The following is a 26,843-nucleotide window of genomic DNA, read 5'->3' as shown; positions in this document are numbered from 1 at the left end:
AAGGATGATGCACCTTTACCAAGAGAACCCATAAGCCAGTAAATATAATGTCATAACAGGGCTTTCAAAAACATCCACAGCAGCTCTCGGGTTTTAATGGTCACTTTGAGGGAAAGAATATTCAATCAACAATTACTTATTTTTATAGTGGCAGAAGTGTGAAGACCAGTAAATGTGTCCTAAAATACAGAATGAATATCTCTGTGATCAGTCCTGTCAAAGATATATGAAAAAGACATTGTTCCTAGGCTACTTAAATTTTTATTGATATCTTTTTATTACTTTTGATAAATGCATCTCCCAATTTACTTTTAAAATGACTGCGTACCCTTGCTTTAATTGAAAAATAATTTCAGGCTAAGTTGATGTTTGAATTTTGAGAAAATGCATGGTCTGTACATAAAGCCAGAATAATACGAGAGCAGCAACTGGTGTCTTTTTTCCACAGTGAAACCAAACAATTTCACACAGCTCTAATGAAGAAGTCTGATGACGATTGTGTTTTCCCACCTAGAGATGAGCAACAGCCATGTGATTTCATGCCATACAGGGTGCAAGATGTTGTCGAAATGATCATTTTACTGTGCAGCCGATTGACTTTGTCACTTTTGAAAAGCATCGGTTTAGCTTACGATGTATGTGATGGTTTCTTACCTGAGATAAAAAATGATATATAATTTATTATATTTCTATGTCGAGTTTCTATTGCTGAACCTTTTTGACTAAAATTCTGTCACATTTTTTTGTTATGCATTAACCTTCGCTGGCTGTCGTGTCAGGGCGGCGGGCTGGAGGGTGGCGCCTAGGGGTTGCAGCGTGTGGGGGTGGGGGTCTTGTCCTCTTTTTGGATGTGTGATCACTGGCATTTGAATTGGCTGAGCGGGGACTGTGGAGCTGAGCTGGTTGGCATTTTTCCCCTGGGTTGTCATTGCAGTATCGGTGATGTAGTGGTTGCGGGGACGTGGTGCGTGCCGCCGGACTGCTTGCCGGTGGGTTTGTCCCATCTTGGTGTGGGGTCGGGGACATGTGTTCAATATTTGTGTCCTGGTTGGGGGTGGCCCTGTGGGGAAATTCATGTTGGGGTTCATGGGGAGGGTAAGGGGCTCGTGGGTTTGAGATCAGAATTCATTGGTGGGTTGGAACTGTTTCGTCTTGGGACGGCTCTTGTTGGCATGCTTGTTTGGACCAGGTGGACCCCTCTTTTGTTCATGGACCCCTCTCCGGATGGGGAAGGAGGTCGTTGGGGGCTGGGGTCGGAACGGTGGGTCGGTCAGGGCTGGCATTGGTCTGGTTTCCACCTCGGAATGAAGGGGACCACGCCCTTGTTCTGGGGGCTAGTTGCCCCTCTGGGGTATTGGTACCTGGCCCTGGGAGTATAGAATATGTCTTCTCCAGGGGGGTTGCGGTAGTCCCGCCGGTGGTCCTCCCAGGGTTCCAGTGCCATGGGGGGCATTTGATGTCAGTGGCTCAGATCTCCTCCATGTCTGTCTCCAGGTCTGTGGCTTCTCACACTCTATTGCATATGTGTATGAAGAAACCTTTATATACTCAAGCGCACTCACACTCACAACTACAGGTGTTTGGATTCAGGTGTTAACAGATACAAAGATGTTCTATATTGAGCTTCAGTTGATACTAAATACACCCTGCATTCATTAGTACCGTGCACTTTTCGATAACATTGCTGTTATATATGCGTTTCTGAATCAGTAGAATCAGTCTTCTAGGATGTTGTCTTGTATCCTCTTCATTAGCATTATAGCATTAGCCGTAATGTTCCACTTGGAAAACTAAATCTGTTGGGCTTCTTCTTAGCACTCAGACAACTAGTGCTATTCTACCAGACCTGACACAGTAAAAAAAAAAAAAAGTTATGCATTAACCTAAAAACATTTGAGTAAATGTCATTTTTATTTGTTTTCTACAATCGAGGCACATTTTGTTTTTTAAAATAAATGTCATTTTCATAAAAATACAAAATCAGTCATCGGAGGTACAACTAGTGGTTAGTTATTTCTTACAGTTTTATAATATCCATGTCACACAGCGCTAACTGAATACATTTGCTATCATTACTGGAAGCCTATCTTTGCTTATTCTGAAAATGGGCAAAAACATCAAGCATTAGAGGGAAATCACTGAAGGCATCACAAGATTTCTTTAACCGTTTGTAAATATTTTCCTCAGATAATCTTTACAGTAATACATACATTTATATCACATAACTGCCACTTTGACTTGGACTGCTGTGATTGGAGCACATCTCCCGCAGGTTCTTCTGCATGTTAGTGTTGTGTTGCCTGTGGTGAATATCTATCACTGAAACTCGTTGCCCCTGGTCCTATGCAGGAAGCAGTGGAAGTCCGACATTGTTTCTGCTGACTGTAGGAACACCTTCAACTCCATGTCCTAACAGGCTAAGGAGTCCACTCTTATCAGCCCATTGATGGAAAATGCAATATAAATTGATCTAATTGGTGGTATTTGTAGTCATCAAGGTAAACAGCTCCAGAGATTTGGTGTTAGTTTCTCATATGATGCAAAGGAACTTACAGAAAAGTGCTGTGCCAGCAGAAACACCTCATTAACAAAACATTCAGCTGTAATTCACCACCAAAAGTGTTGAGTCTAAAGGGAATCTATAGATCAGGATGTGGTTTCTATGTCTGTTCATGTAGATCATGTAGTGTTTGACTTGCAGGGATGGTAACAGATTCTGTAGCAGCAGTCATTAGTGGTGTAATATGGTTTTCATTATGTCATCTGGCATCTTATTATGAAATATGTTCTCTGATGCATTTTAATGACTTGTCTGTACAGCTGGAAATCAATTGTGTGTTTTGACTGAATAACACCCGTTGCATATATACCAAAAAACAAAAAATATGTTCGCATTTTGAAAACCCAGTGTTCTGCAGCGTGATAACAGGACATCTTAGGCCATCATTTTTCTTTCACTTTCCTGTTGTTTTTCATAGCCAAAAATAATTTGAAGACCAAACAAATAAGGACTGCATTTAAAATGACCTCATAGTGCCTGCTCTTGATCAGTCATATCCTCTAAACAAATTACAGGTTTAATACAGAAACATTTTAGCCAAATTCTGAAGACATTTTGCTTAAAGAAACTTACAATTTGGGCTGAAATTTTTCTTTTTAGATTGGTTTCTGAAGCTGTTTTAATAATGACCTTTCATTAAAATGGGCTGATATGTGATTTTGACTGTAGGAGCTTAAAGATTTGAGTAATGTATAACATGCTGGAATTGTTGTTCAAAACAGAAAAGGGACAACTGATGCTGAAATAATACAATATTTTGGTTCTTAGTTATGTTTTGGTTTTTATCATCTGCTAAATTTAGAAGCTGTGTTCCACTAAATATGTTTATTGTGAAGATTATACTAATTTGCTGATATAAGGCAATACCTTTCACTAACTGCTCCTGTAGCTGGCCTGCAGCCATCTGCTTAACAGAAATGCAGCACATAGCTTGCCAACTGCAGTTTTAAAACATTATCTTTATAAGCGTAACTCTTGCATTTCTAAACAATGCGATTCATCTTTCTAGTAAGCGAGTTAAAAATAAAGCAGCGTTCTTTCAGTCAGCTGACTGGCAGTGTGCAGCTGCCTTACTTGGAGAAACTTCTGGACGCTTTCTGTGGTCTCATTAAAAGGACTTCAGAAATGTCTAGCAGTGTTGAAATTAACTGTTTTAAAACCTTGGAACACCTTGATGGCCGTAACCGCCCCATGCTTACATGAGATGATCCCATTTCCTTTTAAGCATGTCTTAAAACATGTAATTATGAACTTGAAAATTGATAAATGGTACATGATAGAGATTCTTTGCTTCAGCTGATTGCAACCACCGTCAATATAAAAGTAAAAGCCATCAGGATTTTGAGTATTTGAGGTTTTAAACACAGCCTGACCATCACTGGACAGATTGGGGAAAAAATTGGAAGAAACCCTAACATTTGTTTGTTTCTTCTTGCAGTTTGCTCATGAACAACCTCTGCTTTTCTGTAGACACAAGTTCACAGCAAGCTTGGAGAAAAACAATTTACTATAGAGCTTTGGTTGCCACAGTAGGTTAATGGTACTACACTTTATGCAACAAGCTTGTGATAATGTATAATCCCTCCAGAAAACAATGTGAGCATTGCTGGTGCCTGAGCTGTCTTAGAACTGATCTTGTGATTCTGCAGCTGGCTGCATATTCACAAATATTACTTTGTGTCACTTGAAAAGCAACCTCAACCATTTCTCAGAATATGCAGATTGAGCAACTGGCACTAATCTGGGCATTTATCTGACAGATTCTGACAAATATTTACCAGATTAAAACCAATTATAATTCTGTTAGGTTTATTTGGTTAAATATTATAACACATGTAGAAATAAATGTCTTCAGCTGCTACATTTAAGAGGAACCAGTTGGAAATCCAGATGCAGCTAGTTGAAATACATTTCCCAGTTGCCCCAGAGATGTAAGTTTCTCACCTGCTCTGCAACATCACTGCTGTCTGCTTGTGAGACATTGCTGCTGTTTCAGCACCAAAAAGATCGAGTTCCAAACGAACTTAACGTCTCTTGATTTTCTAACATCTGCCTGCTGTTCCATCATGAAGGGCTAGCTTTACTTATGCCTCTGTTCTTTTTGTTTACAGAAGGAGCTGAGTCTTCCCAGAAGAGGCAGTTTGTAAGTACTATCATTATTAACAAAGAGATATCTCTAGGTTATGTCAAATTGCTTGGGCAACTGCACACCTTTTCACTTTCTCTGTTTGAACCTTGACTTTAAAAATACAGAGGAGCTGTGATAGGAGTCACAGAGCATTGACATTATGTGACTTCAATAAAACATGAAAAAATGAAAGCAATCTAATCCAGCTTTAATGTAGTGATGTGTTGTGAATGTTATGATGATTTATAACGGTGTATTTATCTTGGAGTCTAATGTCCAGAAAAATCTACTTTCATGTGTAGCTTATTGAGGTTTGTTAGGAAGGTTTGCTAAAACATCAAGCCTCTCACTATAATTCCGGAGAACCACAAAATACGTTTTCTAAAGCATCACAGATCAAAGCAGTTGAATGAACAGAGTTGAATTTAAAATTAAAAATGGCAGGGGAGGGTTTATTAGAGAAGTAGTCAGTTGCAGTTATTTTTATGTATGTATAATAAAGTTGCGAACTGTAATGCCACTTTGCTGAGTACAGTGACTTGGTAACGTATTCATACCTCTTGACTGTCTACGTTTCCTCATTGTACAACCATAAACTTCAAAGTATTTTATGGAGATTATAGGTGACGGATCTTACGAACATACTGCATGTAAAGTGAACTTTTTAAAATTATTTTTACAAATAAAAATGTGAAAGTGCTGCATGTTCCTCCTTTTATCTGATGTATGGAGCTAAACGAGTCTGGACAAAGCTAAATGCACACACTACATTCACATATGCATACTCATTCATTTGGACTTGATCTGAAAGTTTATTTCATATACTCTGCATCTTCTTACCATTCACTAGTATTTTTCTTTGCAAGTTTACTAGCTTATCAATAAAAAATAAATTCCTAATATTATTAATATTTACTGCAGAGATCAGTCTTGTTGGCCTAATATTTGTCATTTCTACCTGTCACAGATCTATCTGGTAACATCAAATTCAAGTCAAAAATACTTTATTAATCTCAAAGATTAATAATCACCATCATTAAAATCACCTATCTCAATAAGTTTTCTCCTATTGCAACTGTGAAGCCATCTACAAGAAGGGCCAGAGCAGACTGTACTTCTTTAGGAAGCTTGGGTTCTTTGGTGTTTGCAGCAAGATGCTGCATGTCTTCTATAAGTCTGTTGTGGAGAGTGTGATTTCTTCTGCCATCATCTGCTGGGGACGCAGCATCAGAGGCAGGGATTTGAAAAAGCTCAACAAGCTGATAAAAAAGGCTGGCTCTGTTCTGGGGACTCCTCTAGAACCTCTGGAGATCATTGTGCAAAGACGGATTCTTCATAAAATGAAGAACATTATACCGTCCTACAACAACAACAGAGTGTCTTCCGTCAGAGGCTTCTTCAGATCTGCTGTAAGACGGAGCGCTACAGGAGATCCTTCCTTCCCACAGCCATCAGCATCTACAACGGCTCTTTGAGAAAACCCTCATAATATGAGCTATAACAACATTTAATTTCCCTTTGGGATTAATGAAGTATTTTTGAATTGAATTAGCAATACAAATAGCTGTTTATTTTTCGTTAATTTCAACTGTAAACTATTTTAGTTTTAGGTGGGTTTGATTTTGATGTATGATCTAAAATGTATTTAGAACATTGTTTATTTAGGAAACTAAATAAACTAAAAATAATAAATGTAAATCTACATGTGATGAAACAAACTTTAAGTTAATAGTTTTTATTTGCCTGTGTGTGAAAATTCAGTTTTTTAGACACATGAAAGCATGACAGAATGTGCTGGACTTGCACCTTAATTCATTTTGCTATATTTTATGACACAAATTATTCTTGATTGGTCCATTTATGCTCTTGCTGCCATCTCAGCAACTCTAAAAGAGATGACCTTCAACTACATGCCGCTGTAAAAACACCAACTGCACTCATTATATTTAGAGTGCTGGAGCCTAAAGTGACCTCTGTAACCATAGTAATAAATGCAAGACAACACTGATGAGACGAGGCTGATGACTCTAGCAAAAATGACGTGCATTACCGCCTCATTGTTTAAAACACTGGCAGATTTTTTGCGAATCAGAGTGCCAAGAGTTGTTGTGAAGTCACAATGGATTTCACAACAGGTAAACATGGGTAACGGATTAAACATGTGTAAAAATGTTAGATGTTTGATACACAATGAGTAAAAAATGCAACACCCTCTGTATCTGCTTTGTTCCTCATCACAAAATAAGCATTTGCTCTTTAAAACATTGCCTCATACTCTGAGCTTTCTGAGGTTTTGCTGGGATAGAGAGCCACCTATTGAAAGATTGATGTCATTAAAATGCTGAATGCTGCCACCGTGCCTTTAAATGTGCAGATATCTTCCTTTTCGCATGGTTTTCATCGCACATTTTCCTATGCCAAATGAGGGAAGGCTGGTGTATTTGGAGTTGTTTGCGACACATGTTTTCCTGGTTGACAGATTAATATTTATAAAATGCTATTAATAGTCTAAACTTGTTTCGTTGGCTTCTGTTAGTCAGCAAATGAATTTAGTTGTCTATCATGCCAGACCTCATTTCCTGCACAAAAATAATGCCGGGTGAACTTGGGCATTGAAGATGCCAATTTCCTCCCTGCCAACAAATGTACAGGTAACTGGATCTTAAAGACAATCTGTTTACTCTAGACGTTATATCCAGTTTAACAGATGCTGTCAGCTGCACTTCTTTGACTCAATCGCTGCAGATGAAGTTGTCCTCAGTTGGTTTGTAATATCCTAAATTGTTTGAGTTCTACTGTTTTGTTTCGGATTATTTGTAAATGTTTTATAAAATCCTTGTCTTCTCTGCAGTATAAATTTTTTTTCCTGTTGCCACTTATTTTATTGACCAATAAATGTGTTTATTGTGCTGAATTCTTCAGCTTGAATTTTATTATTGAAGATGTTTTCCCAAAAATTTGCTATAAACCTCCTTTCATGCAGTAGTAGCACATATTTAGAGTAAAAGTTTACCAAGTGAGCAAAACTCAACCATATCTGTTTATTAAAACTAAATGGTTTAAAAATTAACCACTGGAGGTGCATGTTCAACTCTGGTGTTTTCTGTTGCTCTTTTTTACAGCTCTGTCTCATAATGGTTGTGGGTTGTCTTTATATGGCCAGGTGTCATTGAAGTATTTTACATACAGTACCAAGTTGAGGACAAAGTTGTTGTTTTTCTTGAAGAATGGGCAAAAATCCCAGTGGCAAGATGTGGCAAACTCAGAGACTTATCCAAAGAGCTGCAAAAGGTGGCTCTACATTGTTCTGACTTTTTTTTTGGGGGGGTGTAAATAAAGGTACAACAGTTTGAGTTACAGTTATCAAGCTGTACTGTTTCAATAAGGAAATATCAACAAAGATATCAACGTACAATATTGTCATTGCGGTCTCTTTATTTCTACTTGTTTAAGCACTGTTGTTTACTGTGGGTTCTTCAAAGACACCTGAATGCTATGTTTTAGTAACTACCAGCAATAACCAAATTCACAGCCAAATATCACGTTAGCATAGTATATCATTAAAAACCTTTTTGCATAAATGAAGTAATATACTGCTCCACAATAAATCAAACGCGGTCGCCACCGCAATATCAATGTACAATATCACAGTTCAAAAGGACAGATTGGATACAATATTTAGTTAATTATAATTTAGGTAACATGGAGTCAATCCCTATATGGCCATACTATATTTATCTGGCTGGATGGACTTTCACTGACCTTGATGCCCAGCCCCGATCCCATTATGATCATCTTAAAACTGTCATAGGTGTCTGTAGGCCTGTTTAAAATGCTGTTTGACTAAAGTAGCTGATTTATAGTTAAAATCTAAAAACATTCCCTAAAGCAATTCTGTTTAAACAAGTAAGGCCCTGTTCACACTGCAGGTAAATGTGGCCCAAATCTGATGACACATTAGAGCGCGTTAATAAACAGAGATAAAATTTGTTCAAGCCTGATTGAAAGACTCATAGGAACCGTCTGGATGTGGGACGTAGTTTGTATTGTAAAATTCATGTTAAAACCGTTCAAACCAGAGGACTTTAAAATGCTATTGAGGTTACCAAGCATATGATGATCTGCCCCTGCTGCAGTCTGATACAATGGATTGCATCAAGTCTCCTGCCTGTGGAGTTGAGAGGAGAGGCGCAGACATATATGATGAAAAGTTGCCCTCGACATGATGAAGTTCTGAATAAACTCTGTCCCTGTAAAGTTAACATCCCTGACCTACCATTGCTGGTGGGACAGTGTCTCCGCATCCAAACAGTTTGTTGGGCTGAATTGGCAGTCAGATCTCCCTAAAACGGAACAATATTCATGTGTCTCCCACACAGCACCCGCTGACACAATAAATGGCTTCTGTTGTGCACTTAAACCATAAAATCTATTTCTCCATGTTTACTGTTGTGCTGTTCTTGATGACACACTTATTGTTTTTAGCGCAGGCGGGTCAATTTGGAGCCCCAACATTTTCAAAGTAATGTGAAAGACCACACAAAAAAAATCAGATTCCTGAAAAAATCGGATTTGAGCATTAAGAGCTGCAGTGGGAACGTAGTCTAATAAACATAGTGGTACTTCTTATTAAATCAATGGTTCAGATTCTTATTTCAGAAACATTCCTGCAAATATTTAGACGATATCCACAGAAGCACATTTCTGCTTTATTCATAATGAGGTCAGTCAACTTCAAACCTATGACTTAAAGTTTAAAGTTGTATATTTTATGGTATTATTGACTTCCTTTGTTTGTTGAGTCCTAGACTGTTGATTGTTTCAGGCAAACCCAGACCTTCTGAAACTGCTTTGATATAGGAAGCACCTGTCACAGAGGTAGGGGCAGAGCATAGTTGGAGGATTTTTCAGCTGCAGGCATGGATTCAGAATTTCAGGCTGCAAGAGAAGAAGGAGGAGATGATCAGCAGGTTCTCAGATTTCCTGTGCTATGGAAAGCTTAGACTTATTTGGCTGAGTCTATACAACTAACACTTCCAGGTCTACTTTAGATGGAAAATAAACTGATTGGACAACTTAGTGGTTTGTTGAAAAAATATTGATGTAATTCATAAAAATTAACAAATTAAGATTTTACTCATGCATCATTGGTTTAGTTTTCAATCCTTTTTAATTGGATGTGTAGAGGTGTTGTGACTGAGTTTAAATTTGAATAATTTTCAACGGCGAACACCGGGAATCATAAAACACTTGACTTAGTACTGTAGTTTGCTCGGCCCTATCTGTTCTGCTATTGTGTTCCTTATAGATATGAATTGAAAATTCAGTGCAACACACAGTAAATCCAGTAAGAAAGCTATCTTAGCCTCTGGTTACTGTTTTCAGCGTCTCTTCTTTGAATTCATTAATTGTACTGTTAATAAGTTAGAAGGTCAAGGTGCTCCTTCAGGTCTAGCTTCTCATTCATTAATGCATTATTTTTACTGCAGCTATCTCTTATGCTTTCTGTACATTTCTCATTATAAACTGGAAACTGTGTCAAAACAACCTCCTAATTTGGTCATTTAGCATCTCATACATCAGCATCTGCCTCTGACTCATTGACTCACTCTGACCTATTTTGATCTTAATGTTCCTGCTGCTGCTTTACAACAATAGGTGAAGAAGAAGGATTTAAAATCTGTGTATTGGTCATGATACTGTTGTACATTTCTATGACTAGATGTTGAATACCATCTCACCTAACCTTCTGCCTTCATATCATGTTTTTTTCCTAAAAGAAAAAAAAAAAAAAAGAAATTATTTAAATAACTAAAGTTCATAAAACCCTGTGGTATCCCAAATCTCTTCTCCTGTACCCCTGGGTTATAGAGTGTATCCCATTAAGCAATTCTTTTTTTTTTTCCAGTTGCTGACACTATATACTTTATACTGTGTTGATTGAAAATAGTCACATCTGCTTAGCCTGGAACACAATAGTTGATTTGGAGGAAAAATTGCTTAAAAGTCAATGATTTGGTATAATGTGAAGCATTTACCGTGAGGCTTTTGGGGGACATGAGATCCGATTGAAAAGTGAATCCTGATGGAAGTAAGGATGGGTTTCATTTTCAGTGACCACCCTGAAAGTTGAACAGTTCATAATTTGGCTGGTTTTGGTGCAGTGGTCTTATCATGTTGTTGTACCATGTATCATTGATGCATGTTATTGCCACTCTTTCACAGTAACAGACTTGTTACATGTTTCTATGAAACTGCATGTATTGTTGAAGGGTTCTTTTCAGTTTGTTCTGGCTTTTGATTCTATAGTTGAAAATTTCTCTTGAACTTGGTGGGTTGGTTGGGTAGAGAAGGCCCAGATGTGGCCCAGATTATATTGCTGTTGTACATAGCAATAGTTTGTTCCTGCTTAAGTTATTTAAGTAATAAATGAATAAATGATGTATTCAATTCCTACTTTGTTCCTGTCAAAGTTTCAAAAACCTGTGGATAGGAAAAATGCTGATGCCAGACGGTGTATGTTTACTGTTTTTTTCAGATTACTTTAATTTTGTTTTATTTTTAATTCATTTAAAAATTCATTTAATTATAGTTTTCAAAAAAGAAAACATGACAATATGACTTTTAAAAAAAAAACATGGGTTGGTCTTTTTCTCTGCCTTTTTTTAATGAGTTTTCTACTATTAATAGTTTTTCTGTAACCTCTCTATGTCTTAACATGACAGGTACTTGGTCATTTTGGTTAATGTATTTTAGTGTAAATACTTTCACCAACTTTTTAGGTACAGATATTCACTAGTGGAAATTTGAACCGACTTAAGTCAGATGTGCATAAATTCAAATTGGAATCACAGACTTTGAAATCCAAACACTAAATGATTTGAGAACTTTACAAATATAGAAAATATTTTTTTACCACAATAAAAGTTTTGGAATATCACAATATACACTTGCATGATTTATACCTTCATGTTTGAGTTTTGCCTAGTTATTTTATCTGTGCCATTGTCTGACACTTACTGTTCACAGACGGATGTGGACTTGTTAGTGGTGCGATGTGTTTCTCTTTCGAAGATGACATCACCCCTGTGGTTGTGGCAACATTGTGTTGTACACTGCGTGCGTTGTTATTGGCTGTCAAGGTGACTCCATGTAGAGGAGCTTCAGTTTACTGCATGAATTTCTGCCTTGGAACAAGCCACCAGCTGATGGAGGGGTTGTGGTGGTGGGGGTCATCGGTTTGAAGGAGCAGGGGGCGTGTAATAGGGGAGGGGAGAGGAGGTATTGTCCTGCCTCCATGCCTTTCTCTGGCATATGAGGATCTCATTTGAAAGCTTTAAGGTAGAACATGGAAAGACCAAAACAAGGATTGTAGTCCCCCCTTTTAACCCCCTCCCTTCTTCTGGGAAAGAGAAAAGCAATCGGTCTCATTGCACTGTGGTGGCTGGGTTTGTCTCTTTGTCAGTGCAGGGGGGGGGGGGTTGGCAGCAGGCAGACAGCGTGAATTCATATCATGACCACAATAGAGCAAACGAGCACAGTTCAGCCATGAAAGCCCAGCGGGAGAGACTGAGAATTCCAGGGCTGACGTTGGAGTGAGTATTTTCCTCTGTTATTCTAGGCAAGTTCTCTGCAGCGTGTAGCTTCATCTGTCTCTGTGTCATATTTGTTGCTGTCTTTCACTGTTGCCTTTTGCTCTAGGCTGTGTTAGCATTAGCAGCAGCATCTGCAGCAGGAAGTCTAATGTCAAATCATCCACACCTAGGCAACAGCAGCTTGCCTGTGTGTCTGAGTCTGCGTGTGTTTCTACAGTTGGAGGTTTTCACATGTGTGTTTCATGAACATATCAGAATCAGAATAACACAAAGGACAGGCGTAATTTGCAGGGATGAGTGATAACAAACAACGCACATGTAAAACACACAACCGGTGATTTTGGATGAGATCAGTAAGGTGGTTAACAGTGAATTACTGAAAACGATCTGTTTACATGTAAGGTTTATCATAGACTGTGCTGTTTGCATGAGTCAATGCATATTTTATTTGGGTCACCAAGGCATTTGTCATGGTTCTCCATTTTTAAGGATTTAAATTTTGCAGTTGAGCCAATTGGATTGCTGAATGACGTTATTCCTATGCAGATTTTTGAACCAATCCTAAACTAACTCTATCATTAAAGATATTTTTCGAACCTGCTTCTTTTTCCTATAGACAAAGAGAGCAGGCAAATATATTCTTATCTGTGCACCTATGCAAATTATGCAAACTGAATATTGTCATTTTATTAATATATTACTGTTTTTTTTGTCAACAAACCATACTGAGATGACAACCAACAATGTTGTTTCTGTGACAGTTATCTGCCAGTCTATTTGTTGATTGTGAAAACATTAAAAACAGCCCATAAACAATAGTAAGAGAGGCACCGATCGGGTTCAAATGATTCTTTAACAACTCTAATATAAGAAGATATAAGAATAACACCGAAAATTTTGTTCTAGCCTTCCTGTTGTAACTGGACATTATTTCATTTATATTTGGAGCAGAGGTGATGCCAGACTTTGTGTGAAAGCTGCTGTAAAACATAGCTTCACAAATTTATGACCAAGAAAAAAAAAGAGTTGATATTTGAAATTCGCCATAGCATCTTTTATATTGCCAGTTAGCATGGTTACTGCAGCTAACATTACTAAAAACGGCAGTCTTCGTGTGCTTTTCTCTAGAGAATGTAGATCGTTACATTTCCTTTGAGATTTGCAAAAGGCTTTCAGCATTTCCAAATCAAACATGTTCCGGTCGAAACTTCAAAGAATAAAACAAAGCAAGATTGCTGTAATATATTCAGCCTTCCTGTTATCTGCTGAATGGCTAGCTCTCTCTTACTCCATTGCAGCCTGATTGGACCACAGACATGTGTTGACATGTTATAGAAAACAGTTTCCTTTTAAAATATAACTTGCATTTCTGCACTTCCTCTGACTTCCTTTTTAAACGTCGTTCTGACACCAGAAATGGCAAACTGAGTATTACCCTTTCAGTAAAACATGCATACTGAAGAGCGTTGCTGAAAGCGCAGTGTGACAATGCCAAGTTATTCTGTGACTGATCAAAAGGAGATCATTTTTTTGAGTTTCTGACAGACTGGGCACTGATCAGAACGAATCGAGCTGAAAGTCATCATATTCTGTTCATTAGCCAATTTCTTGGTTCATCTCTAATAGTAATATTTTCAATACTTTTTACACATTATTTTTACCACATGAGGTTTAAAAGGAATAGAAAATATGCACTTTTATAGGGACTAATTGTTTTAGATATGTTGACTACACACTGCAGCAAGATGATGTTTTATTAATCATAACTCAAAATAAACATGCAGGCTTGATGCTTATTACATTGATGTAACATGTCACCGTATGCAATAAAATCACTGACAATAAGAGGTCAAATAAACTTAGATTTCCACCATTTTAGGTTTCAGTCCAAGACTAGCCTAAAACAAAGACTGAAACTAATATAGAAATTCTCAAATTAAAGCCTATATACAATTTATTATCAGAATATTCTGTTAGTTTATTCTTCTGGTTTCTTTTGGATTTTTCGTCTCTACATTTTACTATTTAATGAATTGAAGCCACTGCAGTATAAGAAACTCACCTTAGCATGACCTAATGCTCTGCAGTGCTACTGGCAGTCCAGCTGCAGCAGAGATTAAACATATGACCTCATGCTGTGAAGTAAAAGCCTTTCTTGTATTGCAGAAACAGGAAGAACACTGTTTACAATCTTATCTCCAACCTTGGGTAAATTTCTAACTCCTTTTATGACTTTTGCCTTTTAATCAGCTACTCTGTATTTCCTGCTGTCATTTTAGTCTGGCACAGTCTACAGGCTCAATGTCAACCAAACGCTGCAAAACCAGTACAAATGCCTTGGGAACCTGCTCTTCAAACACAATTAGACTCATCTGACAGGGGTCATTTACTTTTCATGATGCTGCTGTCTTCATCTGGGCACATGTCAGAGCTGTGGGAAGGTGGGGGTGTCTGTCCTGTATGTGATAAAGGGCAACTATTCACTACACTCCATTTAACTTACAGCCTCACTCCCCGAAGCTTGAGCCCCACTCCCACTAGCCCCTGCAGTCCCTGCAGCCCACTACACGCGTTTCATTTCTGGAGGTAAGCAAGAGTCATTCAGCCATGGATGTTTTGGTTTGTTTTGTTTTTTTTTGTTTTTTTTACCAATCCTTATTTTTCCAAATCTGAAGCAAAATCTCCTGTTTGCTCTGTAAAAATCAACTGTCATTGCATTGCTGTAAGAGGGCATGGAGCTTATGTAATGTTGATAAAGCCACCCCTTCCCCCATCTTGCCCCATTCTGTTCTGACGCTTTGCTCCGCTTTCATGTGCTAAGTAGGATTTGGGGTATTAGCAATACATCAAAGTGACGAATGGTTTCAATCCTTACCAATCCCTGCTTGATTCATTTTGAAATGAAAAGTAGTGCGAATGATGAAGCTAATAAGGACTAAATATCTACATTTACTGCTTATTGACTAGTTTCTTAGTTGTATTTGTCCTTGTGCCTTGTGTATTTATTTCTATTGTAATATGCATTTGTATTAAGCTTCTTCTTTGTGTCCGCATTCAATGGACTAAGGCAATAAGAACTCATGGACTAACCTTATTTGCTTAAATCTGTTTAGCAAGAAAGCTGATATTGAAATAGTTTCTACATTTTAAGTCAAATAAATGTCATCTAAACAAAATTTGTTTAGATGACAAGGTACAGATAGTCATCTAAATGATAATCTGTACCTTTTTTTTTATGGCATTACATATCCTATGTTATATATGGATGTAACAATCTATTCAGCTCAGAAGACAAGATGATAAACATTGTTAGGTGTACAACAGACAACAACATTATACGTTTAAAACAAGGATCCCAAACTATTGTTTTTACAAAATCAAGGTTTCATCTCCATCTGTGATTTCAAGAATCCTTTTCAGTGTACAATCAAATTAATTAGATAGAGGTCATATATTCCAGTTAAGGTTTGATCAGTGTCCTTGCAGCTTTTGATAATTGGATGTTCTCATCAGAAACCAGTAATGGAAAATCAAAAACAAAAAAAAACTGATTGAGTCTTACCCCTTAGGTTGGAAAAACAAGCATCTTCCCCGTATTCCCACTGTGAAAATATACACCTGAAGTCGCTCTCTTTGCAATAAATGTCTGATTTTTATACATTGTGATCGTTTAGGTTTATTGGGGTCAGATTTTTAAAATGAAACTTGCAGTGGATTTGTTATTATTTTTTCTCCATCTCTTTTAAAAGACTAGATTTTTTGAGAATTTGCAGTATCAATGAATTGAATGAAACACCCTCTTATTCTCTTGTACTGTGCAGCTTTCACAGACAGTCAAGTGGAGCAGGCGGTAAATTGAGTCAGCTGCATACAACTGTGTTGAGCTGTTTTTTTTTTTTTTTTCAATGTAGAGTTTCTTTTATGGTAAATAAATTTAAGATTTGATTTTGTTGGGTGTATTAGTACTAATGTTTAATATTATACAATGAAAAGCCCAATTTAATATAGTTAGGAACATCATCTTACAGCATTATTGTTGCAGTGTAGAAACATAAGCAGAAGCTGTTTGCACTATGAGAAAATAATTGCTCCTTAGGTGGACTAAAGCTGGTCATGAGTTCCAAGTTCAATAAATTGTTTCTGTTTTGCTTAATAATTGTAAACAATGGTTGTTGCATACATATTGTTAGTATAACAATGTTGGCAGCATGGTATTATCAGTGGAAATGAATATAGAGGGCCTTGGTGTAGAGCACTGTGTCCATGTGTGTTTTTGATGTTTTCTTGGTTATACACACCTGATATGATTGACTGGGTCATTTCCATACCTCTGGAGAAATGGATGATATGCTAAGGAAATAATTCAGCCGTTTTAATCAGATTTGCTGGAACATGCTGGCCTTAGAGATTGGAGATAAATGCTTTTTAGTATTGTACCAAAAGTTACAGAGCTGGTCAGTAGTTTGTAATACTGGTGGGATTATCAACCTTTCGCAGGTGGGACTGGTTTTATGGCAGTCATTGTTGCACCCCCAAGTCTTTATAGGTTAGAATCTTTAGCTCCTCTCACAGTCTGCCAGGATTAAGAATAAATCTAGGCTAAACTGTATTTATGTATATTGAAGTATTTCTTAGAATATTCAGACATGGACATGATCTTTTTTACAAAAAAAAAAAAGTATGTTGATTTGAGTAGACGTCTGGAGTTCAAACTCGATACTCATACAAAGAAGAATACGATACTGTAGCAAATTTTTTTGAAGGCACAGGGTTCTATCTAATTAAGAGCAAAAAAGAACCATTGCAAAATGACAATATTTTAGCTTCTTTAATTAGAGCAAAACCAATAAGTAGTGGACAATTCAGCCCTTATTTAGGAATATAAAGTACAGACCAAAAGTTTGGACACACCTTCTCATTCAAAGAGTTGTCTTTATTTTCATGACTATGAATATTGTAGCTTCACACTGAAGGCATCAAAACTATGAATTAACACATGTGGAATTATATACTGAACAAAAAAGTGTGAAACAACAGAAAATATGTCTTATATTCTAGGTTCTTCAAAGTAGCCATCTTTTGCTTTGATTACTGCTCTGCACACTCTTGGCATTCTGTTGATGAGCTTCAAGAGGTAGTCACCTGAAATGGTTTTCACTTCACAGGTATGCCCTGTCAGGTTTAATAAGTGGGATTTCAAGCCTTATAAATGGAGTTGGGACCATCAGTTGTGTTGTGCAGGAGGTGGATATAGTACACAGCTGATAGTCCTACAGAATAGACTGTTAGAATTTGTATTATGGCAAGAAAAAAGCAGCTAAGTAAAGAAAAACGAGTGGCCATCATTACTTTAAGAAATGAAGGTCAGTCAGTCCGAACAATTGGGAAAACTTTGAAAGTGTCCCCAAGCGCAGTCGCAGAGACCATCAAGTGCTACAAAGAAACTGGCTCACATGTGGACCGCCCCAGGAAAGGAAGACCAAGAGTCACCTCTGCTGCAGATGATAAGTTCATCCGAGTTACCAGCCTCAGAAATTGCAGGTTAACAGCAGCTCAGATTAGAGAACAGGTCAATGCCACACAGAGTTCTAGCAGCAGACACATCTCTAGAACAACTGTTAAGAGGGGACTGTGTGAATCAGGCCTTCATGGTTAAATAGCTGCTAGGAAACCACTGCTGAGGACAGGCAACAAGCAGAAGAGACTTGTTTGGGCTAAAGAAGACAAGGAATGGACATTAGACCAGTGGAAATCTGTGCTTTGGTCTGATGAGTCCAAGTTTGAGATCTTTGGTTCCAACCACCGTGTCTTTGTGCGGCGCAGAAGAGATGAACGGATGGACTCTACATGCCTGGTTCCCACCGTGAAGCATGGAGGAGGAGATGTGATGGTGTGGGGGTGCTTTGCTGGTGTCACTGTTGGGGATGTATTCAAACTTAAAGGCATACTGAACCAGCATGGCTACCACAGCATCTTGCAGCGGCATGCTATTCCATCCGGTTTGCGTTTAGTTGGACCATCATTTATTTTTCTACAGGACCATGACTCCAAACACACCTCCAGGCTGTGTAAGGACTATTTGACCAAGAAGGAGAGTGATGAGATGCTGCGCCAGATGACCTGGCCTCCACAGTCACCGGACCTGAACCCAATCGAGATGGTTTTGGGTGAGCTGGACCGCAGAGTGAAGGCAAAAGGGCCAACAAGTGCTAAGCATCTCTGGGAACTCCTTCAAGACTGTTGGAAAACCATTTCAGGTGACTACCTCTTGAAGCTCATCAACAGAATGCCAAGAGTGTGCGGAGCAGTAATCACAGCAAAAGGTGGCTACTTTGAAGAACCTAGAATATAAGACATATTTTCAGTTGTTTCACACTTTTTTGTTCAGTATATAATTCCATGTGTTAATTCATAGTTTTGATGCCTTCAGTGTGAATCTACAATATTCATAGTCATGAAAATAAAGAAAACACTTTGAATGAGAAGGTGTGTCCAAACCTTTGGTCTGTACTGTATATATTTTAGAAGTGTGATACTACTGGTGACAACGTTAACACAGCTAGCATGTGTCATCCTTCACCATTTTGTGTTTTGCATGTTCATCTGCCTCATAGGGAACGTACCTCCAAACAACTCTTTTGTTTGCCTTGTTGACTAAAGAGGGTCGAATAGGTTTTTTTCTTAGATGTACTCACCATGTTGGCAGAGTTTAAACTTCCAGCAGCAGCTCATTGTTTTGCTCAGATGAGGCTGCAGGGAGGGGAGGGGCTGTGTGCCTCTGTTATTGCAGGGCTGCTGCCAATAGAAGTGTGAAGCAAAAGTGAATGGGTGAGTTTGTATCGATTTTGACACAAATGAGTATCTTTAAATAATAAATTTTTCTAGTCTCAATTATATGAACATAGAAATTAACAAAACTAGACTGGAATAACATTTAAAATTGGCAAAATTAGGATGTAAAATAGCCATCTGAGCTTCCAAATTGCTTTAAAACTAAAGTTGCATAGCTGGTAAAGATCTACATGGCTTAGAAACATTTTCATAGACTTGCGTTTTCAGTTATTCACAGCATGAAGATGGATGTCTGAAGATGGAAGAAACTTAGGCATGTTAAAGTGCTCCCTTTAATTCAAAGAACACAACATGCAACTAGAAGCTGGGGTGTAATATATATCTATGGATGCATCGAGATGCGGACATGGACGATTCAGATTCTATAAACAAACATTAAAACTCGATAATCCTGCAGTAATTTATGGTCCAAGTTTGAAGAACACAAAACGGGTAACTCAGAAGTGCAGCACAGGGACAGTTTATGGTAAACACAAGGTCATACACATTGCATCGTGTGCCATAGGCATCAATGCAAAAATGACTTGGTCAATAGCCATGCCATATGCAGGCTGTATAAAACTAAAAGCAAATGTTTTGAAACACAACATACATGAGAAACCATATAACAATGTTCCATCGAGATTCTGAAGTAGAACTGCTGATCATATCTGCCGCCGCTAACCGGAGGATCATTGAGCGGGTGACGGCAGAGTTTCCCCCATGCTTTGAAAAAGCGAAGCTAATTACAAATCTCACTGCAACTTTTAACACAAAGGATCTTCAACCTTGGAGAGTCAGTAAGAGTCGGTGCTAATGCGCTGTGGAACGCTCTTTAGGCGTAACAACCCACCTCAATGGTATTTCCATAAATCTGTGAACCTCACATGAAATCCCCCCACCAAAACATAGTAACTACCACAAGCGGGTGGGATAGCTCAAACATGTAAAGCATGGATATCTACAGCCATGAAATCTTTAACTACACATTTTCTGTAATAGATTTATAATCGCATCAAAGTGTTCTGAACCATGAATTTATTTGTTTGTTTTTTTTTACCTTGTGAACTAAATAGCTTGCAGTCTTTTAGGGGGTCCATTTTTTTCTTGCAGGTATATTTGGATTTTTACAAGTTAGAGTAAAACATTTAGGCATATCTGTATGTTGTATGATATTTTATACTGATATAGATATGGAGCGTTATTTCTGAGTCTCTCTGACTGTTTTTATGTTGTTTATGATAATGTAATTCTCATTTGGCATTGACAAACAACTTTGAGGCTTACAGTAAAAACAAGGGAACTCAAACTGCAAGTTAGCACCAATAAATGTTAACATAGCATGATTGTAAACTCTCCCTCATGGGACCGGAAGTGCTTTAAACTCATTTGTCATATGTTAACAGATTGTCAGTGAGTAAAAGTAAACAGACGTTTTGTTTGTTTGAATACATTTTCCGCTCCTCTGCTCTCATGCTGCTGTGTGCAGGTTTGACTTTGAACCATCTGAACTGTCATTTCTTATGTGGAGCACTGAAACAGAGCAGAGCCATAATTAGAGTGAAGGCTTTCAAAGCAGCCTGCAGGGAGACTGGCCGAGCCTCTCTGAGAGAATACACTCGCAAACTCAGGCTTTTTGCTGGCACAAAATGACCTCTGAGGCACATGGAAGTGAGACCAGTGGTTATGTGCCAGTCATACTGCTGTTTGTTCTTTGTTGATTTTGCTCTGTCTCTTTTCCTCAGCTTTTTTCCCTTCCACCTGGCCAGTGATTTGTGTTAACTACAGCAACCCGAATGTCCTCAGCTCCTTCTGTGAACATCTTACAGAAGCTCTCTTTACAGTCCTTTACAATGTCTTGTAACTGGCATAACATAAGTTAACAAGGCCAACAAAATATTTAAAAAAGCAGAAACGTTTTGGAAATATGAGCATTTCCAAGCACCTGACTGAAGACATTGCATCTTACAAGCATCTTAGCTCCATGCATCTATTTTCTAACTGCTTTATGTCCTGTTAAGAGACTCTGGAGGTGAAAATACACACACACACACACAAGCTTTATAATTTATTTATGTAATGATAATACATTTATTTAGATAATTCATGTTTATAGAAAAATGTTTCAGACTGGAGCATTCAACACCTAATTTAATGACAAATTAACACGTAGGCTGTCAGATTGGATTTAATTATATAAAGTTGAGTTAATAATTGAGTCATGAATTTTTTGTCTGCTACTTAATTTCTATTTGGTTATTTATTTTCTTTAATGGCAAAGGCTTTGGGTTATAAAAAGTGAAAATTTTCCATCTTTACATGTATTTCTGAAGATAAGTGTTCGTCTATTAACTGGACATGACCTTCAGTACAGAAACAAATAAGCATTTTATAAATCTTTTGCTTTATATATATACAGGTCCTTCTCAAAATATTAGCATATTGTGATAAAGTTCATTATTTTCCATAATGTCATGATGAAAATTTAACATTCATTTTTAATACAAAAAACGTCAACCTTCAAATAATCATGTACAGTTATGCACTCAATACTTGGTCGGGAATCCTTTTGCAGAAATGACTGCTTCAACGCGGCGTGGCATGGAGGCAATCAGCCTGTGGCACTGCTGAGGTCTTATGGAGGCCCAGGATGCTTCGATAGCGACCTTTAGCTCATCCAGAGTGTTGGGTCTTGAGTCTCTCAACGTTCTCTTCACAATATCCCACAGATTCTCTATGGGGTTCAGGTCAGGAGAGTTGGCAGGCCAATTGAGCACAGTGATACCATGGTCAGTAAACCATTTACCAGTGGTTTTGGCACTGTGAGCAGGTGCCAGGTCGTGCTGAAAAATGAAATCTTCATCTCCATAAAGCTTTTCAGCAGATGGAAGCATGAAGTGCTCCAAAATCTCCTGATAGCTAGCTGCATTGACCCTGCCCTTGATAAAACACAGTGGACCAACACCAGCAGCTGACACGGCACCCCAGACCATCACTGACTGTGGGTACTTGACACTGGACTTCTGGCATTTCCTTCTCCCCGGTCTTCCTCCAGACTCTGGCTCCTTGATTTCCGAATGACATGCAGAATTTGCTTTCATCCGAAAAAAGTACTTTGGACCACTGAGCAACAGTCCAGTGCTGCTTCTCTGTAGCCCAAGTCAGGCGCTTCTGCCGCTGTTTCTGGTTCAAAAGTGGCTTGACCTGGGGAATGCGGCACCTGTAGCCCATTTCCTGCACACGCCTGTGCACGGTGGCTCTGGATATTTCTACTCCAGACTCAGTCCACTGCTTCCGCAGGTCCCCAAAGGTCTGGAATCGGCCCTTCTCCACAATCTTCCTCAGGGTCCGGTCACCTCTTCTCGTTGTGCAGCGTTTTCTGCCACACTTTTTCCTTCCCACAGACTTCCCACTGAGGTGTCTTGATACAGCACTCTGGGAACAGCCTATTCGTTCAGAAATGTCTTTCTGTGTCTTACCCTCTTGCTTGAGGGTGTCAATAGTGGCCTTCTGGACAGCAGTCAGGTCGGCAGTCTTACCCATGATTGGGGTTTTGAGTGATGAACCAGGCTGGGAGTTTTAAAGGCCTCAGGAATCTTTTGTAGGTGTTTAGAGTTAACTCGTTGATTCAGATGATTAGGTTCATAGCTCGTTTAGAGACCCTTTTAATGATATGCTAATTTTGTGAGATAGGAATTTTGGGTTTTCATGAGCTGTATGCCAAAATCATCCGTATTAAGACAATAAAAGACCTGAAATATTTCAGTTAGTGTGCAATGAATGTAAAATATATGAATGTTAAATTTTCATCATGACATGGAAAATAATGAACTTAATCACAATATGCTAATATTTTGAGAAGGACCTGTACACTACCGGTCACAAGTTTTAGATAAACATAAAGAAAACCATTAAATGAGAAAGGTGTTCTAAAACGTTTGACCGGTGGTGTATATATTTTGACATTGGTATGGTTTTTTACTTGAGTATTGATTTGATGAGTAAATAACATTTGATCTTACAAATGATCTATTAACTGACACTAAAAGTAAGAAATGCAAAGATTATTTGGACAAGACCAGTTCGTTATGCACTGGTTACTATACGTAATTACCGATTTGTGTAATTATCCAATCTTTAACTTTTATAAAGCTTTTTCCTGCTAAAACCTGTCTTGGCCAATATATATATTTTTTAAGAATGCTAATTGACAACATTCAAAATATTTTTTATTCAGAGTTGAGGCTATCTTTAATGGTTTTGGTTTTCATTTAAAATATTAGTAAAACCCTGTTTTACAGTGACTGTTCTCTCGCTGATATAGAGTTGACATTTAAACTGTCCTTAGCATTTTATATTAGTGATTAGCAAAATTAGTGGAGTAGCATTAGTAATTTGAAATGGCAGTGTCTGTGTGTATTCCCCAGAGAATATACTGTAGATCCTTACCTCAACTCTGAGATTTCCAATCAAAAAGTTTTTTTAATTGATCTCTGGTTGCAATACCCACCAAGACAGTCTTATTATAGCTGTTTTTGACATGACTAACCAATGGCATAGTGTTAAGGATCTTTAAAGGTTAGAGTGCTTTATTTTGTGTGGAAAATGACCACCTCTGATGATTTCTCTGGAGTCTCTGTACCCTGCAGGCCTCTCTGATCAGCTGACCTTAGGTTCCAATAGTCACTTGAAAAACAAATTCATCACTGAACCGACAAAGAAAGCCATGTGAATTATTATTTCAAGAGTCCACCTCCTAAACAAGGGTCGTAAAAATAAAACCTAATTTTAACAACTGTAACAGCCAAAAGTACAAACTATTTGGACTTCAGTTTCAAATAATAGTTTTCATAGTTTAAGATTTTAAAATGTTTTTTTAAATGAACATATCAGTTTTTCTTTTTTCATTTTTATGTCACTTTGTAGTAAATGAGTCATGGGACAAAGGTGATTTAGTTAAGGTGAGGCTCACCTCAAATAAAAGAGCCATAAATCTCTGTGGAAGGAACAGTCGAAGATTTTTTCCAGGAGTTGAAGAATTCACACATTTATTTTACATGCCTACCATTGGAAACACTGACCCTCTGGACCTGTGATAGGGGGCCAATCTTTTAAAGCAACGAGAACACAGCAGCATGTCTTGGTGATGCAGTGCTGCTGTCTCACCACCCTCCCCTCCCTTCACAGGATGTGAAGTGGTATATGCCTGTTACATGATATGAAGCATGTTGAGCGAAGGGAGCAGGGCGAGTGTTTGGTACACAGAACAGTTGCAGTGAGATAGGGCAAGTCAGCCAGTGTTAGGTGTCGTGGCCCTGCTGCAGCAGAGGTTGTCAACACCTGACCTGTATCATACTCTGTGTGCCTTCCGTGATCCGGCCCGGATTACTTTTTTTGTTTGAGGACAAGGGAGGACAACAAGCCCTCGGCGCCAGTGTGTTTATGCCGCAACTGGCTGCAGATGTGCCTGGACAGAGGAAGTTTGGACCTAAGGAGAGCACTTGTCAGCAGTGCTCTGGGGGTCATAACCTCCTATACCCCAGCAGCCGTCGCTTCTCATCAGTTCCTCAGAAGCCCCCTTTACATCTCCCTTTCTGGCATGACATGGACACAATGTCAGATTCTAGTCCGTGGATGGTGTTATCCAACTTTAATATGCCACATTTTTTCAGCGGAGCCCGTCTGCGTCGATCCCAAAGGTATTGTTAAAAAAAACTGCTGTACTTCAGTTTATCCAACACTGTTTTGTCATTCAGCCAAATAGTTTTATTAGTTAAGTATAGAGATTCGTCATTAAAACAATAAGTATACTGTAGCTGACATGCCCACACATGATTGCTGCTGTGTTCTCATGCGATTACAATCAGTTATTTGAGCTGTTTCTTGAACAAGAAGATGGGTGTTTCCTTCTTGCCTATTGTGCATTATTTGCTTTGTGAGTCAAATGATAATTAAATGTTTGTTGTTCTGGCACTTGCTTTCCTCACACAGGATGTGTACTTTCCTATGTACCATCCCAACGTGGGAAAGTGAAGATACTGATGTTATGTTTGTATTGTTGTAAGCCATAGTTTGCATTCATAACTGAGAAAAGTGTATTTTATTTTCACTCAGAGCTGCCTGTGAGAAATTATTGGACTTTTATTTAAGACAGTGGACCTGCTTGTCTTGTGAAGCATTCATGATGCTGTAGCTTAAAGAATTTGATTTTACTTCCTCTGGGAATATAAACTGCATAGAAACTTAAGACTTTTCCAGCTAAGCCTCTTGATCTCTGTTGGTTGCATATGACTGGGACCACAGTATTGGTGAAAGTCTATATAATCATATTTGTTTTTAATCCCTATCCTGACCTCTTTTTTCAGTGCAGAACAGCTTAAAATGAAATACTGACCATTTTTGGGTAGTATTGTTTTTCTCAATAGCCCACGTATGCCGATGATGCACTACTGTGCATATCGTTTAATATGACTATAACATGATAGAGGTTTTATTGGCTTTTGAATTTTATCCGATTTTATATTTTTGATATCACTTTGAAGTATGGAAAGACACTTTGAACTGTTACAGCACGGCTTATGTATCTGGATTTATTACTATAAAGTCTAAAAGTCTAAAAAGTCTAGTCCTTGTTTGTCTGTACAAACTTGGCAATAAAGCAGATTTTTATTCTAAATAAGATAGTTTAAATGTCATTTTAAATGCTGCAAATGGCATAATGTGTTTTAATCATTGAACAAAAGATGAGTAAAAATATTACATTCTACAGCTTGAGGAAACAAAAGTGCTCGCCAGGCCTTTTTTATTCTATTAATAGATCTGCATGTGTTATGTTTTTGACTTTGCATCTAGGTTTGTCAGCGCATCGCAGCAATTTATTTCAATCCACGGTGGCAGCTCACCTAACAGCTGTGATGACAGAACTCAACTCACAGAAGTGAAAAAGATTAATCATGGCTTCTTGTTGACGTGGGTCAGGTTAAGGATGTAGGAAATCTGAATTCAGAGCATTGGGAATAAAACGAGTTTGATCTATTTTTACTGCTTCTTGCAGCCTGAATATGTAGCTGAGCTGAAGTCTTAGAAATTGATTTTGACAGATTCAGATTACTTTGTTGATGTGAGGTAAAAATAAACCAATCTGTTTCTAAAATGAACTGTCATGAAGACCATTAGAAGGTATTTTTAGTTACTAAAGAAAAGGTTTGGAGCTTGAAGTGAAACAAAGATTTGATGAGGTTGAGAGTTAACACATACAGATCTGTTCCATTGGTTTAACATGTCTTCAAAAACATTAGCCTACTTTCTCCCTATCTACCCACCCCCTTTTAAAGCTTCACTAAACCATCATGATTATCCCTCTTCATCTGCAGAGGTACTTCTACTAAAGCTCAACTACTAAGCATCAGATGTAAGGAAGACAACTTGCATGCCAGTAGCAGTAATCCAGTAGCAGTTAGTTTAGTGTATCCACAAGTGGTACTTGGCTTCAGTAATACTGGTGGGGATGCTTCCTATGCTGAGATGATTGTTACAGGGTAAAGAAAGGCTTGGTTTGGCAGCAGTGGTATATAAGTAATCCATGGTGAGAGCATAAAAACAGATCAAATTGAATCTGATAATTTTTTAGCACATATGTACCAGATATTCATGTCTGCTGTCATGATAAATTATTTATTCTGTGTGTGTCCATTCTACTGATGGATGCGTTGAGCCCAAGTTAAAAGTG

At 38.1% G+C, this 26,843-nt stretch overlaps 1 protein-coding gene across 8 annotated transcripts in view; it reads left to right on the top strand.

Annotated features, from left to right (window-relative positions):
* The window catches only part of mast4 (microtubule associated serine/threonine kinase family member 4), a 147,473-nt gene that overhangs the window by 80,853 nt on the left and 39,777 nt on the right, over positions 1 to 26,843 (top strand). For 4 of the 8 annotated variants that reach the window (XM_047372084.1, XM_047372083.1, XM_047372086.1 and 1 more), the window contains 2 exons: positions 4,672 to 4,703; positions 14,789 to 14,869. In XM_047372084.1, the coding sequence (XP_047228040.1) occupies positions 4,672 to 4,703; positions 14,789 to 14,869 (113 nt within the window). Of the gene's footprint in view, positions 1 to 4,671; positions 4,704 to 12,015; positions 12,284 to 14,788; positions 14,870 to 24,419; positions 24,814 to 26,843 lie in introns of those variants that run through there. The other 4 variants (XM_047372085.1, XM_047372091.1, XM_047372088.1 and 1 more) reach the window with 3 other exon arrangements.

This window comes from Girardinichthys multiradiatus, chromosome 8, assembly GCF_021462225.1.
Source record: "Girardinichthys multiradiatus isolate DD_20200921_A chromosome 8, DD_fGirMul_XY1, whole genome shotgun sequence".
Classification (NCBI taxonomy): Eukaryota; Metazoa; Chordata; class Actinopteri; order Cyprinodontiformes; family Goodeidae; genus Girardinichthys; species Girardinichthys multiradiatus.
The sequence above is the reverse complement of the archived record's forward strand: the minus strand, read 5'-3'. Positions and strand labels throughout refer to the sequence as shown.